Source organism: Magnolia sinica, chromosome 14 (genome assembly GCF_029962835.1).
Source record: "Magnolia sinica isolate HGM2019 chromosome 14, MsV1, whole genome shotgun sequence".
Taxonomy (NCBI): domain Eukaryota; kingdom Viridiplantae; phylum Streptophyta; class Magnoliopsida; order Magnoliales; family Magnoliaceae; genus Magnolia; species Magnolia sinica.
In genome coordinates, this window is record NC_080586.1 from 41,255,576 (window position 1) to 41,276,611 (window position 21,036).

The window sequence follows — 21,036 nt, forward strand, 5'->3', positions numbered from 1 at the left end:
AAAAATGCATTTCCAACTATACTGAATTTTACCATAAGAACAGCTAATATAGAGCGCGTACAAGAAAAATAGAGGGTCCTATCACTTATTGGGTGGATCCCATGTCTTCCACCAATGATAAGGCTAAAACTATAATGGACTACCAATCCAAAACACCATCTGAGTCAACAATCAACTCACCCATTACCAGGAAAAAATTCATGCGTTAGGTACAAGAGCTGATATAACCATGGATTTCTTTCTGTTGCAAGGTTGTGAGATATTCTAATAGCTTCTGCACTGTATGAGTTCTGGGAAAATAGGAAAATAAAAAATAAAAAATCCATGAATCATCCCTGCTATCAAAAGATCCAATTCCTAATTCTCTTTACAAGCCAACTATGTACATGTGATTACATTGAGGGTGATAGATCAAAACAACGATGATATGTAGCAGGCCACAAAATTATGTTTTCGTGGAAGTTACCTTATAAACAGGCCCAAATCCACCCTGTCCAAGCTTATTTGCATCCCAAAAATTATCTGCAACAGCAGAAACATTTTTCACTTGCATAAGATGACCTTCAATTTACTTCATAAGCATAAAATGCAATCTACATTCATAAACAATATAAGGCAATGGTTTTTTGAAAGAAAATCAAACTAGTCAACAAAAGAAAATCTGTGAAAGAAAATCAAACACTAAGTTCAGGATTTTCATAAGCATCATTTACTTCTGCAAAACACAAAACAAAAAGGGCTGCCATATTCATAAGCATGAATATACCACTAAAACGACTTTCTCATTAATACATATGATTAGTACGTGATTTATTACTAGCCTTAACTGATATGTTTATTAGAATAGAAAGGCCTAATCACAATAGCCTTTCATCTCAAAATCAATACACTACTGAAACTTAAGAGCAATTAAAATCAAAACTTTGTACTTGGGCTTAAAAAGTGTTGAAGAATAGACAATCCATACAAAGTAAGACACTTAGTTCAGGACATACAGGATTTATATTTGTTGTTGTGAGTTAGGATTTATATTACTTATACAAGATCTAACTATTTTAAATATCTATTAACAACTAGGAGATCTAATTAGGAGGCAACAGCCTTAACTAGTAAAGTACCGACAGGTTTCTTACTTTGAGTTAGTATTTATGTCACTTATACAAGAGCTAAATATTTTAAACACGTTGGGAGCAAGATTCAAACCCCTAACGTCAACTAGGAGGCAACTAGGAGGCAACGACCTTAGCTAGTGAGGTACCAACAATTTCGTTGCTATGAGTTAGGATTTATATTACTTATATGAGATCAAACTATTTTAAATATCTATTAACAATCCTAGTACATTCAATTTATAATAAATTAAATATCAAGTCAAGTTGGGTCAAGTCTTTAAGTCAACCCAACCAAGATGAACATCGAGTCGAGTAGAGTTTTGAATTTTTGAACAGTGATTTATGGCAAATGAAGAAATCAAAAGAACTAGAGGTCAACAGCCAACAACTCCTTTTCCTTTTTTTCTTCAGATTTTTTCTTCATGGAACAACCAAGTCAAAACCAAGCAATGAGTTTCCATCACCACGCAAGAATAAGGATGGAGAAATGGGAGAACAAGGAATATTGCAAAACGCGATTTTATGTTGAAATGAATTTGAAACATCACGTTACCGCAAGGGTGGCTAGTGAAATGTCACAAACAAAAGATTTTAGTTCTTCATGCACTCCAAAAATGGATGGAAGGAACTTTGGCAATGACCATCAGCTGCATGAAATGAAACCTGAAACACCACAAGGGATTGTTTGAAAATCAATGTGTCTTTCAACAAAAACTCGACAAGACTTGAAATTAAACACCAACAAAAATTCTGTACTCATTCCCATGCACAGAACAACGGATTCTACAAGGAAGATGCAATGGTGGGCCAAACAAGAACGACCATCATCACATAATAACACATGAAACTTACTACCCAAATGAATTTAAACAAAAAAAAAAAAAAAAGATTTCATATCTTGAAATGATTCGTTGAAACTATAACTACAGAATAGAATCTTCAAGAGAAGAAATTACAGTTTTACCAACTGAAAATTACTGTAAAAATTCATGAATTAGTTTTGAAAATTCAACTAATTTTACTAAAATAAGCTTGGAGACCTACTAATTAGATGAAATTTACTACCCAAATGAATTTTAAAAATTCTTAAAGTTGGCGGGTCAAAATGTAAGGCCCGTATCATTCCATAGGCTTCCGTGATCCTCCCGGTCGAATTTTGGCAACCCTCAACCTGTATCCGACTTTTGCGCACAATCCTAAGCCGAGTCTTGCATACCTAAGTCAGCTCGACCTGAAACTTATATCCTAACAACTGCGCCGTCGCCGTGGTTCCAACGCCGTGACTCGCACACCGATCCGATACTCGGGCCAGGAGATGTGGGCCCGCGTTCATTCCGAAGAAACGCCTCGCGTTGTGAATTCCGCGAGAATCTCTACAAGATATTACATCAATCAAGTCAAGTACATCCTTCATACCTCAATGCCACCTCACCCTATCCTAAGTACAAGCACCCATTCCCTCTTTTCCCCAAGTCAACTCTCTCTCCCTACCCATTCCTCTTTTACACAATTTTCAACTAAACTAATACCTTCCCATCCCCATTCCTTACAACACTCATTCCGTCATTCATTGTCAATCCATCATTCCTCTCTCTCTCTCTCTCTCATTCTCTAAGCAATCTCCCAACTCCCAAGAGAGCTTCCAACGTCCAAATCCCCAAGCTTCCGAAAGTCAAGTGTGGCTCAACCTCTCATCTCCCATCTCAACCTTTCAATCTTCATCAACCTCCATTAAGATTGAAGATAAGGTGCCTAGAAGTCCAAGGAGCTAAAGAAGGAGTAATATAGGTGGGTCCATCGATTTACATTTGAGGGCCCACTTATAAGTGGGACCCATTCTGATGTATGCGTTGTAATCAAGAGGGACCCATAGTGGCGGGGTCCCTCCATCACCATCTCACTATGGGCCCCTCTCTCTCTCTCTCTCTCTCTCTCTCTCTCCTGATTAAATGGCCTACCTTGAAGTGTAACGTCTTGAAAAAATCCATACAAAGACCCGAGTACCACCTCAAGCAGAAATCCCTAAAGACAGTATACTGTGGAAATTAGACGAAAATTAATTAAGTATTAAACTAAATTAATCAGTGGATTAGCTTGAACCACTATATATACAAACTGCAGGACCCAAAACCATTAAAATCACTAACTCAACATTGCTTGAAAACCTCAGAAAAATTCCAAAACCTAGTTGCTCTCGGGAGCACGTTGAAACTCCGTATCGGACCTAGACCACGCGTCGAAGGTCTGATGACCGCGAAACTATAGAGTTATGACCGTCTTATTGGGCTTAACAACCATCGTGGGAATCGAGCCCAAATAGTATCCAGAAATGCACAAATTGGGCCTTGAGCGAAGTGTGTAAGAAACGCGAATATCTTTAGAAAATGAACCCGAACTTAAGCGAATTGGACCATTCGCTTGCGGGCGAAATTAAAGACTTCAGAGCGTCGGTTTCTGACCCAACTGCACCCATGAATCAGGGAAATTTCCTTGCACATATCTGTATACTTGTAGCCCTGATCGAGTGACAACGACCGTTGATCTGATACAGGTCCATCATAGTTAATCGGCCTATCCAAATGCGCTAAAATCGTAACCTGGCTTAAATCTATTGTCAGGGGACTTACTCTGTAGCATAGACAGGTAACAGACCTCCAGATGAGTCCCGTTTACCCGAAACAAACACCCTTTGGCTATAACCTAAGTATATTATGGCCCTGAGGCCATTTAAACCAGTTCTGGGCCCATTTAAAGACCTTCAGCCACCCCATTTCCATTCCATACGAATTTTCTCCAAACCCTAGGAGAGAGAAGAGAGAAAAGAAGAGAAAAGAGTGAGGAGGAGAGAAAGCTTGGGAGATCGTAGCGGTGTTTCTCTCCCACAACTATACACACTAGATCGCCTCTCTATTATGCTACACAACTCATTTCAATGACGATTCAGGTAAGAAATCCAAACCCTAACGCCGTAGTTAAGGTATAGAATAGTTGTTTGTCAACCTAGCTAACGGATTTTCCTGATTTAGGTAACCGTTGTTCTATATACGGGAACGTAGGGTTCGAACCAAGTTCGAAACGAGTAATCCGACGAAAGGTGAAAATTATAAACGTTTAGGTTATGGTTTTCAAGGCTTTCAATGTCAGCAATGATTTATATATGACTTAATTGTTGCCATATGATCTTGGTTACGACATTTTTGACAAATTATACATGTACGAACTATGTTGAATATTTGATGCATCTCATGTGTTTGTTGAAATGTTTGAATAAACATAAAAATATGATTTCTGTTTACCATGTCTACTGATCTAGGATTCGTCGTTATTATATGCATGTTGACCTCTTTGTATAAGGATTTGCTGAAATATATGTTGTAACTAACCTAGTCTATGTGTTTGGTGCATTGTAGCCTAAGTGTTTGTTAAATTGTCTAAATGAGAAATTGTTGATGATTTGTACTTATTATAAGTATTAACTTAGGATTTTGTATTGCCTTATACATATGTATAGTTCTTTCATGCAATCTTGTTTGCCTCTACGCAAATATATGGACAAAATGCAAATACTTAGTAACATGGTCAATGTGTTTGATAAAATGCTCAAATGGAGTATTTACTTGGATTTTTTGTTAATGCTGATATGATTATCACATGTATCTATCGACTGCATATGAGTAAGATTGGGACTACAACCTAGTCCAGGCAATCGGTAACATTCCCTGTTCGAGTGGTCGAGTTCGTCTTGCCACATTGGATAATTCGACGAATCCGGGTCATACAGGGATTCTCGACAGTGGTTAGGCCACACGGGGTGCTTATGTGCTTCATGTCGATTTAATCAGCGTGTGCCCGTGCCAATCGAATCTCCCTAACAAACTGATTGGCCTATTGTGTGTTTACCATGTATGGACATCACTGCTTGAATCTAAGGTACTACTTACCAATGAAAAAGCCCATTTCAACCATGGTACCTCGATCCGCTAAGACTCATGAGCCGGGCATTGTGGTATGGGACACCGTGGTCGAGCTGTCAGCCTACGCTGGGGTGACGAGCCTCCCTGTAGTGACCAGTGAGCAACCCAAACTTGTGAGCTGAATACGGTGGTATGAGACACTGTATTCGAGTCGTCGGCCTGAACTAAGGTGACGAGCCTCCCCGTAGTGACCGCGAGTATAAACTCTTGAATTTGCCTATCCACTGCTTTCCATTAGGGGTGATGCCCTACAACTTGCCTATCGTATGTAGTTAACAAGAATTGACGACCCTAGATGGATCATCCGTTTGGGGTAATGATATAAAGGGAGGTACCTTAGCTTCCCAAATCTACTGTATGAATAAGCTTAATTAAGAACTTGGCTAACACGACCATACACCGCATTGCATGTGCTTTGGCGAGGAAGTGCACGTTTAGGGAGTTTTCCATGCGCGAATGGTTGACGGAGTCGTTTGTGAGGGAGCTTTGTGCGAGGGCATGCATCATTACTGCACTCCATACTGCATTAATAAGAGTAGTTAGGAAATGCTTGTTGTATTGCTTTATTATTACTGTTTGATTGAATTGATAACATGTTAACCTTTGCCTTATAGTACCACTGAGTTGATCACTCACTCCCACTCTGGGATGGTGTTTTAAAACACCAACTAGACTCTGGTTTAGATGCAGGTGACGCCGAAGTATATGTAGCTAATCTAGACTTCGTAGATGAGGAGGAATTCTCCTATATTCAGCTATCAGGCAGGTCTATGTAGACCTCGTGCTGATTCGACGGGATTATAGGATACATCGATTAGTTGGACATGTACATTTTGATACTTTGTAAATTTTGAAACAATACATGTTTATATTCATCCTGGTATCATACTCATACTCTGGAGGTTGCGACACCCTTACGTACTTATATATATGTGTTTCAGTATTTCTCTGGAGTATGATAAGTTGTTTTAGTATAATCTCACTCACGTCTAATGCATTGATATAAACAACATTTGAACATCATTATCTATGTTACATAAGTGATGTGTTGGATCTTGGGAGTTGAGCTTTGCTTGACCCTCGAAATTCAGGGCGTTACATGAAGTATGTATCATATCTATGTCGTCCATGCATTGGGCCCACCTCGATGGACTGTCCAATAGATAGGATCGCTGCCCGTCCATCTGGACAGGCCCGAATGAAGAAATACACGATTATCAGCATTACATAAATGAGTTGGGCCACATGTGTGGACCCACCAATTGTGGATTAAATTCCACACTGTCCATAGGGTCTGGTCTGGACGCTGGACCTTTTAACAAAAAAATAAATAAATATTAAAATAAATAAATAAATAAAGATAATATAAAATATAAATAATATATATACTTTTGTTGGTGGGCCACGTACGTGGTACCCACCTGATGAACGGATTGGATGGCATACATATAGCAGGTGGGCCACGTACGTGGGACCCACCTAACGAATGGATTGGATGGCGTACCTCACGCAGCCATGGCTGTTATGAGGCTGACGTCAGCAAGTGCTGGTGGGACCCACCATCACTATATGTGTTTCATCTGCACCGTCCATCTAGACGGTGCCACGTACACCCCACCTTGAAGGATGTTTTTCATCCCAACCGTCCATTCACTTGGTGGTATCTGACCGTCCATCTGTTGGACGGTCAGCACCCCACTATGATGGTTGTTTTTCATCCAAACCAACCATCCATTTGGCAAGATCATCTTAGGTGGGCCAGCTACATGGACCCCACCCTGATGTATATGGTTCATCCAACCGTCCATTCATTTGGTGAGCTAGTCCGAAGGCTTGGGAAGAAAAATGAGACAAATCTAGTATTAAGTGGACCACACTACAGAAAGCAGTGGAGTTGAACGTCTACCATTGAAACACCTTTGGGTTATAAAAGTTTTGAATCAATATAATATTTATTTTTCCCTCCCTATTCAGGTCTTTTTGACCTTATGAACAGTCTGGATGGGAAATAAATGCTATGGTGGGCCCTCTAAATTTTTAATAGTGGGAATCATTATCACCACTACCATTTGTGGTATGGTCCAGATGATCCTTTAGATATGATTCATTTTTTTTAATGCTCTATAATGATCTCTAATAATGGATGATCGGCCCATTTGAATCGGCCCATTGATTCGTCCCATTTGATTCAGCCCATTTGAATCGGCCCATTGATTTGGCCCATTTGAATCGGCCCATTTGATTCAACCCATTTGACTCGATACATTTGATTCGGCCCATTTGATTCAGCCCATTTGATACGACCCGATGATATATATATATATTGGCCCATGAGTGAGGCCCAATGTGATGCATATTACCCTATAAGCGAGGCCCATGATGATGTGTATTAGACCCTTGTATGAGACCGTGGGCCCATTATACGATTGACCCTATGAGCATCATTCCTTGGGAGTAATGTTGGTTAAAGGTCCACATTGATGGGCAATGATGGTTGGAGGTCCATATTGTGACATTCTCATAGGCCTTGTTAGGCCCATTCTCATCATTCTTTAATAGGTTAACCCAAACTCTTGGGCCCCATTGATTTTTATTGATCCATTTCGGCCGTCCATCTATGGACCCCGCCTTGCGTCGAGGATGATTATCGATGTCGATTATCGGTGCCGATTACCGATACCAGCTACCGTTGCCGATTATGAGTTTGTGACAGCATAGCATCAGGATACATGCCCATACGCATCATCTGTATGTTTGTTATGAGATGTGGTTGGCCATTGCATATGCCATAGTGCAGGTGGTTTATGGGACTCCCTGATAGGCAGAGTTACCCCATATGAGCGCATGGTACGCGCAAGATTAATGCATGATTGGACTACGTGACTCACGCACTTTGCATTTGTGTGATTGTGATTATTGTACGACCTAGCGACACCAGGGTTGTGGCCTCCACAGGCACATCATGGATGGCCAGATTAGACACTGAAAAACTGTTACTAGCATCAGGGCGTCATAGATATCCCTGGGTGAAAATTTCTAAACTCAATAGTACCAGAGGATGACTCCAACATCGAGACTGAGTGGATACATGAGCGCACGAGGATCGTATACCAGTAGGTCGTGTCTCCCACTGTGCAGTGGTCGGTTGAAAAGGGGTGTGACCTTACCTGCCTGAGTGAGGGGACAATATCTAGGTTGAGTTTAATCAGCTTGAGAAATGGGTCCGCTATCGACGAGTCGGGTCCAATATTGGCTGGCGGATAGTGAGGTCTCTTCCACTTACCCAGTTGTGCGCTTGGATAGGGGCGACAAGCTGGCGTAGAGTGAACTAGACCCCGGTGATTGTCCATTGTGAGAACTGTACTAATATTCGATGCTCTAGTGATGAGTTGCATTGATATGTGGATTCGGATGAAGACTGGTGTGCTTGAGTTACATCTTGCATCGCATGGCCTTGGTATGGCCGATATCATTTACCCCTTGCATCGCATGGTCTCAATATGGCCGATAGCACTTATGCCTTGCATCGGATAGCCTTGGTATAGCTGATGACATTCATGGACTTACCAGCATTTCCACATTACACTGATATTGCAAACATGCATTTCTACCATATGCACACACTTTCACCACCCTCTAAGCTTTCTATAAGCTTATGCACGACTGTTGCATGCAGGTGACGCTAGGCAATAACAGTTCAGGAGCAGGAGCATGCTGCAGAGCTTCTAGAGTTTTGGCTTTATTATCACTGTATTTCCCTTTATGCACATTGTACTCAAGTTTTTTATCATAGTGGATTTGTGATGATGTTGTTGGTTGTTGTTTGTAGGTTATGCTTATGGTTATGTTTATTACGAAACAAAATCATGTTTAAAATCTTCTTTATAGAATCCCAAGATCGAAACCTGGTGTATGGGTGCCGGGAGCCGAAAATGGTGTACCACAAAAGCTGTCGGCGCCAGATTCGACGATCGAGAATTTTGTGAGCCCGATTTCCGAGTTTGGGGCATTACAGAAGTTAGTATCAGAGCATAACTTGGGAATAACTGAGAATAACATCGCATGTTTGCGATGAGTTTAAGACAATTAGGTCCCGAGTGCGTAACATCTCGATTTAGTCCCCTAACGTGTGCATATTCGAGAGATTCGCAAGGTTGATTGGCGTCCTTGTCCTTTCCTATAGGACATGCCGCCTAGGAGAGCAACCCGAGCAACTCCCGCTCCACCACTTGAGGCTCCCGTTTTACCACCTACGACTCCCGCTCCACCCCCAAAGATCCCTGTTACCCAGCCTGAGGATGTCGTTCCTCTACCTGAGACCAGTGCGGATTCGACAGTACCTGTGAGTGCCTCCCAGTTACAGTGGATGTTACAGGCTGTGACGGCTGCGCTTCAGGGACAGGGTAGGCACCCTATTGTTTCACCAGCCCAGGTAGATCAGGAGCGCGCGAGTGCCCTTCTTCGAGAGTTCAGACAGCTCGATCCCCCCCGTTTCTAGGGCAAGCCAGATCCGACTGCAGCCGAGAGATGGCGCTCCGATGTGTAGAATATTTTTGATACGATGGCATGTATGACACAGGAGCGGGTCAGGTTAGCAGTATTTCTTCTCCACGGTGAGGCCGAGCACTGATAAACCTCCGTTACTCACGTTGCAGGGCCTGATTTCGTCTGGACATGGGAGGATTTTGTAGACCGATTCGAGCAGCAGTGCTTCCCTGACCACATTCGTCGGTAGCAAGTGTTAAAATTCGAGACCTTGGTGCAGAGAGACATGTCTGTGGCACAGTATACAGCTCGTTTCGTGGTGCTATCGAGGTTCACGTCATATTTGGTTGATGACGAGAGGCGGAAGGCTCGCTGTTTCGAGAATGACTTGCGTTACGGTCTTCGAGGCCGTGTTATTAAGCATGAGCTCCCAACTTTTCAGGCGGTAGTATGAAGGACAGATTTATGAGACTGAGTGGGCCAGCACGCAGAGTGACCGTGATCAGAGAAGAGACCGGAAGAGGTAGGCCCCCTCCGGTAGCTCCCATCAATAGTAGCGTCATCGGCAGAAGAGGCGCACGGGCCGCCCAGCCACCAGGTCACTAGTAGTACCAACGGCACCTTTGGCACCACCTCAGAGGCAGCTTCCTGGTGTCTATTATGGATGCAGCAGGATAGGACACCGTAGGTGGGAGTGTCCCAGACCGCAGCAGCAACAGCCGAGAGCACCACAGTAGCCTCCATAGCAGCAGTTAAGAGCACCACAGCAACCTCCGCAGCAGCAGCGATAGCACCTCTCACCGCCGACGCCCACTTAGCAGCAGCATCCGCACTAACCTCCGAGACCACAGCAGCAGAGGCAACAGATTCAACTGCCTAAGCGACAGCAGCACCTTCAGAGGGGACAGGCACCTCCCCGGCCAGCTCGGGCTAGGTTTTACGCAGCTTAGCAAGACCCGCAGTCATCTGAAGGAGTCATTGAGGGTATACTTCCAGTCTCTGCATGCATCACTCGAGTTTTATTTGATTCCGGTGCTTCGCACTCGTTTATGTCTGAGGGATTCTGTCATTCAACTGGATTGCCGACAGAGTCTGCTCGAGAGGAGTTGACCGTATTGATGCCCTTAGGGAAGACTACAGTATTAGGCCACTTCTGTTCATCTTGCCCCGTGTTAGTAGGAGAGATTTTCTTGCCCGCCAACTTGTACGTGCTGCCGATGTCCGATTTTGATATTATCTTGGGCATAAATTGGCTTGCCGAGTACCACGCCATCTTATAGACTGTTCCGTGAGGACAATCACGTTCTACATACCAGGCTTACCGCAGTTTCAGTTCATTGCCTAGCCCGGAGGAGAGTCGTTGTCTTGTTTGATGTCCTTCGCCGTTGAGGAGCCTGTTGCCACATATATTTATCAGTTACCGATTGTCTGTGACTTCCCCGACGTGTTCTAGAAGATTCCGGGGTTGCCGCCTCGTCGGCATATTAAGTTCCAGATTAATCTCGTGCCCGGTACCACACCTATTTTGAAGGCCCCATATCGTATAGCACCGATGGAGTTGAGGAAGCTGCAGCGACAGTTGGACAAGTTACGTGAGTTGAGATTCATTCGTCCGAGTAGTTCACCTTGGGGAGCACCGGTACTCTTCGTCAGGAAGAAGGATGCTCGTTGAGGCTCTGTGTCGATTACCGCGAGCTCAATCGGGTCACGATCAAGAACAAGTATCCGCTTCCGAGGATCGATAACTTATTTGATCAGCTGCAGGGTGCACAGTTCTTTTCGAAGATTGACTTGCGTTCCGGTTATCATTAGATTCGAGTCCGAGAGGAGGACATCTAGAAGACAACTTTCAGGACGCGTTATGGTCACTTTGAGTTTCAGGTCATGTCCTTTGGACTACCAATGCACCCGCAGTCTTCATGCAGTTGATGAACAAGGTCTTTCGTCCGTATCTCGATCAGTTCGTTGTGGTATTCATCAACGACATTCTAATAATTCGAGGACCCATGAGGAGCATATGCAGCATCTGGAGATCGCATTACAGACCCTCCGTGCCCACCAGCTATATGCAAAGCTGGAAAAGTGTGAGTTTTGCAAGGAGGAGGTGAAGTTCCTTAGTCACGTGATGACGAGGGAGGGTGTCGCGGTGGACCCCTCGAAGGTTGAGGTAGTGCATCTATGAGACCAGCCCACAATCGCGTCCGAGATCTGCAGTTTTCTTAGTTTAGCAAGTTATTACCGGCGTTTCATTGAGGGCTTCTCCCATATCGCAGCCCCGTTGACCAGTTTAACTCGGAAGGGCGCAGAGTTTGTTTGAAGCAACGCCTATAAGTGAGCATTTATGGAGCTGAAGGACCGCCTCAGGACCACTCCTGTCCTCACTCTTCTATCTGGGAGTGATGAATTTATTATATTTACCGATGCTTCACGTATTGGCTTGGGTGTTGTCCTGATGCAGCACAGGAAACCAGTGGCTTATGCGTCTCGCCAGCTCAAGGTCCATGAGCTGAACTACCTCACGCACGATTGGGAGCTAGCAGCAGTCGTCTTCGCACTGAAGGTGTGGAGACACTATCTCTATGGGGTCAGGTTCGAGCTCTTCTCCGACCACAAGAGCTTGAAATACCTATTCTCTCAGTCCAAGCTAAACATGAGGCAGAGGCGTTAGATGGAGCTCCTAAAGGACTATGATTTCAATCTCTAGTACTACCTAGGCAAGGCAAACGTGGTAGTGGATTCCCTCAGCCGTCAGCTACGGGGCCTAGTGGCACACATGAGATTCAGGAGTGGAGGATGCTCGAGGATATGGCAGAGTATGATTTCGAGTTTAGTCTGCAGTCTTCTACCCTCTCTTGTCGCAAGGGTGATCAAGGCTCAGCAGATAGACGAGTCGTTACAGGATTACCGAGCAGAGGCAGCATCTGAGAGTCAGACAGATTGGCAGATTGATTTTAATGGTGGACTTCACTTCAGAGGCAGATTGTGTCCCAGATATTCCTGAGTTGCGCAAAGATCTTATGACCGAGGCACATCGATCACGATTTTCTATCCACCCTAGCTCGACGAAGATGTATCGTGACATGAGGAGACAGTATTTTTGGGTGGGGATGAAGTGCCAGATTGCCAGTTTTGTGGCCGAGTGTGACACATGCCAGCGTGTCAAGACCGATCATCAGAGACCCCCTGGTCCATTGTAGCCGTTGAGCATGCCGACGTGGAAGTGGGATCACATATCTACCGATTTTATCATGGGTTTGTCGAGGACTCAACGTAGTCATAACGCCATCTGGGTTGTCATGGACCGTCTGATGAAGTCAACACATTTTCTTATGATTTGTGAGAGTTGGCATTCGGACCGGCTCGCCAAGTTGTTTGTTGATGAGATCGTGAGACTGCACGGTATTCCTGTCTCGATTGTTTTCGACCGAAACCCGAAGTTCACATCTCAGTTTTAGGGGAGCTTTCAGAGGGCGATGGGGTCTGCCTTACAATTTAACACCACGTATCATCCACAAACCGATGGGCAAACCGAAAGGGTCAACCAGATCCTTGAATATATGTTCAAAGCTTGCGCGATTGACTTCTCAGGTAGCTGAGATGAGCATCTGCAATTGGCTGAGTTTGCATACTACAACTGCTATCAGGTGACCATTGGCATAACTCCTTTTGAGGCATTATATGGTAGACCGTGCAGATCACCGAGTTGTTGGACTGAGGTTGGAGAGAGGCATCTCCTAGATCCCGAGCTTGTGCAGCAGACGTCAAAAGCTATCGATATCATCAGGCAGAGGATGCGCACAGCTTAGAGCCAGAAAGAGTTTTGCTGATCGCCGGCGTCGTCCCTTGGAATTCGCTGTTAAGGACAGAGTGTATCTCAAGGTCTCGCCCATGAAGGGCGTAGTTTGATTTGGAGCGAACAGCAAGCTTGCCCCGAGATTCATAAGACCTTTCGAGATCACTGGGCGTGTTGGCGTCGTGGCCTATAGGCTTGCCTTGTCATCTCAGTTGTCTGGCACCCACAACATTTTTCATGTCTCTATGCTGAGGAAGTGTGGGTCAGACATAGTTCCTGTTATTGATTGGCAACCGCTGGAGGTTCGTGAGGACGCTTCTTACATTGAGCAACCAGTTCGTATCCTTGATTGGAAGGAGCAAGTCCTTTGAACCAAAGTCATTCCCTTGGTGAAGGTTCAGTGGGGTCACCATTCTGTTGATGAGCCGTCATGGGAGCGCGAGACAGAGATTTGAGAGCGCTATCCTCATATCTTTGATGATTGATTATATGTTGTATCTTCTATGCTGTCTCCGATTTTATATGATGATGTTTTATCTCCTCTTCTATTATGAATTATATTTATTTACAATGATAATGTAAATTTTGAGGATGAAATTTTTATTTGGGGGGGAGAGTTGTAAGGCCCATACCATAATCCGTACCATTTCACAGGCTTCCGCAATCCACCCGGTCGAATTCCGGCAACCCTCGACCTGTATCCGATGTTTGCGTGCGATCCTAAGTCGAGTCCTTCATACCGAAGTTGGCTCGACCTGAAACTTGTACCCTAGCGACCACACCGCCGCCGTTGTTCCAACGCCACGACTCGTGCACTGATCCGATACCCGGGCCAGGAGATGTGGGCCCGCGTTCATTCTGAAGAAAGGTCACGCGTTGCGAATTCTAAGAGAATCTCTACAACATGTCACATCAACGAAGTCAAGTACATCCTCCATACCTCAATGCCACCTCACCCTATCCCAAGTACAAGCACTCATTTCCTCTTTTCCCCAAGTCAACTCTCTCTCTCCCTACCCATTCTTCTTTTACACAATTTTCAACTAAACCCATACCTTCCCATCCCCATTCCTTACAACACCCATTCCACCATTGTTTATCAATCCATCATTCCTCTCTCTCTCTCATTCTCTAAGCAATCTCCCAACTCCCAAGAAAGCTTTCAACATCCAACTCCCCAAGCTTCCCAAAGCCAAGTGTGGCCCACCCTCTCATCTCTCATCTCAACCTTTCAATCTTCATCAACCTCCATTAAGATTGAAGATAAGGTGTCTAGGAGTCTAAGGAGCTAAAGAATGAGTGATATAGGTGGGTGATCTACTGTCGATTTGCATTTGAGGGCCCACTTATAGGTGGGACCCATTTTGATGTATGCGTTGTAATCAATAGGGGCCCATAGTGGCGGGGTCCCTCCATCACCGTCTCTCTCTCTCTCTCTCTCTCTCTCTCTCTCTCTCTCTCTCTCTCTCTCCTGATTGTATGGCCCACCATGAAGTATGTATCATATCTATGTTGTCCATGCATTGGGCGCACCTCGATGGACTGTCCAGCGGACAGGATCGCTGCCCGTCTGTCTGGACAGGCGCAGATGAAGAAATACACGGTTATCAACATTACATAGAGTGAGGTGGGCCACATGTGTGAACCCACCATGAATTATGGATTAAATTTCGCTAGACCTTTTAACAAAAAAATAAAATAATAATAAAATAAATAAACAAATAAAGATAATATAAAATATAAATAATATATATATACTTTTGTTGGTGGGCCACGTACGTGGGACCCACCTGATGAACGGATTGGATGGCATACATATAGCAGGTGGACCACGTATGTGGAACCCACCTGACGAACGGATTGGATGGCATACATATAGTAGGTGGGCCACGTACGTGGGACCCACCTGACGAACGGATTGGATGGCGTACCTCACACAACCATGGCTACTGTGAGGTTGACGTCAGCAAGTGCTGGTGGGACCCACCATCACTATATGTGTTTCATCTGCACCATCCATCTGGACGGTGCCACGTAGACCCCACCTTGATGGATGTTTTTCATCCCAACCATCCATTCATTTGGTAGTATTTGACCGTCCATCTGCTGGACAGTCAGCGCCCCACTATGATGGCCGTTTTTCATCCAAACTGTCCATCCATTTGGCAAGATCATCTTAGGTGGGCCACGTACATGGACCCCACCCTAATGTATATGGTTCATCCAACCGTCCATTCATTTGGTGAGCTAGTCCTAAGGCTTGGGAAGAAAATGAGACAGATCTAGTATCAAGTGGACCACACTATAGAAAGTAGTGGAATTGAACGTCTACCATTGAAACTCCTTTGGGTTACAAAAGTTTTGAATCAATATAATATTTGTTTTTCCCTCCCTGTTCAGGTCTTTGTGACCTTATGAACAGTCTGGATGGGAAATAAATGCTATGGTGGGCCCTCTAAATTTTTAACAGTGGGAACCATTATCACCACTGCCATTTGTGGTATGGTCCAGATGATCCTTTGGATATGATTCATTTTTTTAATGCTCTATGATGATCTCTAATAATGAATGAGTGGTGTATTGGGATCGGCCCATTTGAATCGGCCCATTGAATCGGCCCATTTAAATCGGCTCATTTGATTCGTCCCATTGATTCAGCCCATTTGAATCGGCCCATTTGATTCGACCCATTTGAATCAGCCCATTTGATACGACCCGATGATATATATATATATATATATATATATATATATATATATATATATATATATTGGCCCATGAGTGAGGCCCAATGTGATGCGTATATGCCCTATGAGCGAGGCCCATGATGATGTGTATTAGACCCTAGTATGAGACCGTGGGCCCATTATACAATTGACCCTATGAGCATCATTCCTTGGGAGCAATGTTAATTAAAGCTCCACATGGATGGGCAATGATTGTTAGACGTCCACATTGTGACCTTCCCTTAGGCCTTGTTAGGCCCATTCTCATCATTCTTTAGTGGGTTACCCCAAACGCTTGGGCCCCATTGATTTTTATTGATCCATCATTGGTCGTCCATCTATGGACCCCGCCTTGTGTCAAGGATGATTATCGATACCGATTATCGGTGCCGATTGCCGATACCGTCTACCGTTGCCGATTATGAGTTTGTGACAGCATAGCATTAGGATACATACCCATACGCATCATCTGTATGTTTGTTATGAGATATAGTTGGCCATTGCATATGCCATAGTGCAGGTGGTTATGGGACTCCCTGATAGGCAGAGTTACCCCATATGAGCGCATAGTATGCGCAAGATTAATGCATGATTGGACTGCGTGACTCATGCACTTTGCATTTGTGTGATTATGATTATTGTACGCCCTAGCGACATCAGGGCTGTGGCCTCAACAGGCACATCGTGGATGGCTGGATTGGACATCGAAAATACTGTTACTAGCATTGGGGCGCCATAGATGTCCCTGGGTGAAAATTCCTTAACCCGATGGTAACAGAGGATAACTCCAACGTCGAGACCGAGTGGATACATGAGCGCACAAGGGCCGTATACTAGTAAGCCGTGTCTCCCACTGTGTCGTGATCGGTTGGAAAGGGGTGTGACCTTACCCGCCTGAGTGAGGGGGCAATATCTAGGTTGAGTTTGACCAGCTTCAGAAATGGGTCCGCTATCGATGAGCCGAGCCCAATATTGGCAAGCGAATAGTGAAGTCTCTTCCACTTACCCAGTTGTGTACTCGGATAGGGGCGACAAGCTGGCATAGAGTGAACTAGACCTCAATGATTATCCAGTGTAAGAACTGTACTGATATTCGATGCTCTAGTGATGAGTTGCATTGATATGTGGATTCGAATGAGGACTGGTGTGCTTGAGTTATATCTTGCATCGCATGGCCTTAGTATGGTCGATATCATTTACCCCTTACATCGCATGGTCTCAATATGGCCGATAGCACTCATGCCTTGCATCGTATAGCCTTGGTACGATTGATGACATTCATGGACTTACCGGCATTTCCGCATTACTCTGATATTGCAAACATGCATTTCTACCATATGCACACACTTTCACTACCCTCTAAGCTTTCTATAAGTTTATGCACGACCGTTGCATGCAGGTGACGCTAGGCAGTAGCAGTTCAGGAGCAGGAACGTGCTGTAGAGCTTCCAGAGTTTTGGCTTATTATCACTGTATTTCCCTTTATGCGCATTGTACTTAAGTTTTTTATCATAGTGGATTTGTGATGATGTTGTTGGTTGTTGTTTGTGGGTTATGCTTATTACGAATCAAAATAATGTTTGAAATCCTCCTTGTAGAATCCCAGGATCGGAACCTGGTGTATGGGTGCCGGGAGCCGAGAATGGGATACTACGAAGGCTGTCAGCGCCAGATTCGGCGATCAGGAATTTTGTGAACCCGGTTTTCGAGTTTGGGGCGTGACACAAAATGGTTCTACTGTAGCAGCAAATGGGAGGACCATTCTCCATGAGGATTACTAAATCGAGCCGCATTTAAATAGTGTATTTCAACAAAATTGACTTTTTAATTCTTTTCTTTCTTTCTTTTGTTTTTCTTTTTTTTTTTCAAGAGGTTTCGGGAAAATCTACAACAGTCAAACAAATTCCAAGAAACCAGAGGCTTTTTGGCCATCAAGTGATGGGTAGAATAACCTTTTGTAATTTTTTTCTCTAAAAGAATGACTTCCCTCTCTTCCTACACACCATAAAAATAATTGAATCAAAGGGATCACTTGCATACCTCATCTACAATGTTGTTCTACCTGCATACTATATTTGCACTGCCAATATCACCTCTAGTTGAGAACTTACACCTTTCGTCACTGATATAACAACTAAAATGCCATGCACCACCAATTAGTAGGTTGTATGATAACAAAACAGCAGAAAGAATCAGATAGAATGAGGTCAAAAGCAATGGGAAGGGAGACTCTAAATAAATGAGGATAGAGCTTGAAATGTTTACAAGTGTTTTTAACAAGGCCTGCAACCTTAGAATATCCACGGTCTCCATGTCCAGCAGCTTTTCTTCTAGTCTATGACAAAAAGTAAACAATGATTTTTCAATTAAAAAAAGGACAATCTTGAGAAAGAAACAAGAGAGCACTATAATAGTTGTCTTCTTATAATTTAAAAATGGCAAAACCCATTGAAGCTGAAGCTTAATTCTAGCTTAACAGTCTAAGAAAGTTAACAAAGAAACTACAAGAACATATGCATGTCAGTCTTTAATTGGATTATCTTTGACTCTACAACCATAGCCTGCTTAAGCCTTTCTTCACTAAGCCTATGTGTTTCTTCATACTTTCTTTCAGTTTCATCTATCTTCTTTTCCAGTGAGCTCACCATGGCCTACACAAATTAATGGTGAGTGACATAAATATCACAAGTAGAAATGCAAATGCATGTTCACCCATGGAATTTAGGCAAACTAATTTGAAATGTTATGTTATTCATCACAAAACTCCTTGAGATGGCAATCCCACCTTCAGTTGCTCATTTTCAAAAGTCAGTTTATCCAACAGCACACTATCAATGACTGGGACCTCCTGTATGACAGGAATTAAGTTTGCTACTTCTTGCACAGTCTCTTGTTTCTTCACTAGCATCTTTTCAATTTCTTTGAATTGAAGCTGCATCTCTTCCAATTGCATTTCTTCAATCTTCTTTTCTAGTAAACTCACCATAGCTTATAACAAATTAATGTTGAGTGACATAAATATCATAAGAGGCCATTTCTGGATGCCTCCACCAAATATCACAGAACTTCAACTACTAAAAATGATTTTTCCATTCAATCTAAAAGAAATAAATATTGGCGCGATTTAATGCCATTTTCAAAAATGAATGCAATAACCACTAATAAAAAAAATCCACTATACAGTTCTCACCAAGAAAATCAGCATCATTTAAAGACCAACTAACTGGAATCAGCTAGACGAATGTTGCTCTGCCATTGCACTCCATCAAGGACCATTTTCTCAGATACACTAGTTCTCAAGAAGGAGATGCATCCCTAAATATGGTCATTTAGTCAATCAACCAGGTTGCAACATTGCAATAAGATTTATATTAACGGAAGAAATACTAAAACCATATATTTTCTTATGGTTTCTCTGCAACATTAGCTGAATAAGCTAATTCTACAACTAGGCAAGTTTCTCTGGAACATTAGCAGAATAAGCTTATTCTACAACTAGGCAGATTCCTCAGTGACATTTGTAGAATAAGCTTATTCTACAATATGTGTGGAGCCCATCATGATCTATACAAGGTTTCACTGTCCATCATGTGTGCCCACCTCATTTTCCTTTTGGAGGAGAAAAATCAGGTTGACTGATGTAGAGCGGGTCGCGAACAGTTTCATGGCCAAGATGGATCAAAAAAGGCCCGGTCGACGACAGAAGTGATCTGGACCGTCGGACCTTAGATCGGGCGTATCTCGCAATCCGGAATGAGTTATCTGACGTAAAATATATGATTTTGGGGTAGAACGAGCTACTTTAGCCAACCAACCCCGCTATGCTGGGTTGCGCAGCCCGGAATTGCGAAAAACCCCTGAATCAACGGTCGTTTCCCTGTTTTAATTTTGTTTTTACTATAAATAGTAAGTTTTAGTTTGATTATAACTCTTCATCCGTCGGGCTTTAGGAGTTGCGCCCAACGTGAAAAGAGCTTAAAATAATTAGGAGAATGGTTTGGTGAAGCCAAATAGGACACTTACTATTTTTGGCTGAAAACCTTGCGCACTAGTAGACATCATGACCGTCTATAAATAGTAAGTTTACTATTTATAGTAAGTCGTGGATTTTAGGAGTTTTAGTTGTAGTTTGATTCTAATTTCTTTCCCATTGCTTGGTACCCCTATTTAAAGGGTTCCATCAGATTCGTATCAAACCCGGTGATGAGTGGAAAACAACATTCAAGACCAAGAAAGGGTTGTATGAGTGGCTGGTCATGCCCTTCGGCCTATCGAACGCACCAAGTACTTTTATGCGTTTAATGAATCAAGTTCTAAAACCGTTCACTGGTCGATTTGTGGTAGTATATTTTGATGACATATTGATATATAGCCAGGATGAGGCATAGCACAGGAAACATCTCAGGCAGGTGCTGCAGGTCCTATAAATTAACAAGCTGTACCTCAACTTGAAGAAGTGTAGTTTTTTAACTGACAGCCTATTGTTTCTAGGATTTGTTGTAACGTCCACAGGCATTCGTGTGGACGATGAAAAGGTACGAGCTATTAGGGAATGGTCGATCCCGATAAACATTCATGAGGTGAGGATTTTTCATGGGTTGGCGACTTTCTATCGTCGATTTATACGAGATTTTAACACCAAAGTCGCACCTATAACAGATTACAAGAAAAAAGGACCGTTCTAGTGGACCGATAAAGCTGACGAGAGCTTTCATGAGATCAAGCATCATTTGTCTATAACATCGGTCTTGGTGCTTCCTAATTTCAACAAATTTTTTGAGGTTGAGTGTGACGCTTCATACGTCGGAATTGGAGTGTTATCACAGGAAGGCAGGCCGATAGCCTTCAATAACGAGAAGCTCAGTAAAGCCCGAAAGAAGTGATCGACTTATGAGCTTGATTTGTACGCAGTTGTTCAGACGCTACGACATTGGCGGCATTATCTG

At 43.3% G+C, this 21,036-nt stretch overlaps 1 protein-coding gene across 3 annotated transcripts; it reads right to left on the minus strand.

The window, feature by feature from the left end:
• Positions 1 to 466: 466 nt before the first annotated feature.
• LOC131225336 (myosin-13-like) lies at positions 467 to 19,232 on the minus strand. Of its 3 annotated transcripts, XR_009161309.1 has the most exons (4): positions 18,876 to 19,232; positions 18,131 to 18,741; positions 1,666 to 1,775; positions 467 to 522 (listed from the first exon to the last, which is right to left on the minus strand). XR_009161309.1 is itself a non-coding variant. In XM_058220857.1 (2 exons), the coding sequence occupies exons 1-2, from the start codon at positions 19,074 to 19,076 to the stop codon at positions 1,704 to 1,706; spliced, it is 273 nt and encodes a 90-aa protein (XP_058076840.1). In that variant the 5' UTR covers positions 19,077 to 19,232; the 3' UTR covers positions 1,230 to 1,703. The 3 variants fall into 3 exon arrangements, 1 of the variants encoding a protein (XP_058076840.1); XR_009161308.1 differs by lacking the exon at positions 467 to 522 and having other exon boundaries at positions 1,230 to 1,775; XM_058220857.1 differs by lacking the exons at positions 467 to 522; positions 18,131 to 18,741 and having other exon boundaries at positions 1,230 to 1,775.
• Between the last annotated feature and the right edge of the window lie 1,804 nt (positions 19,233 to 21,036).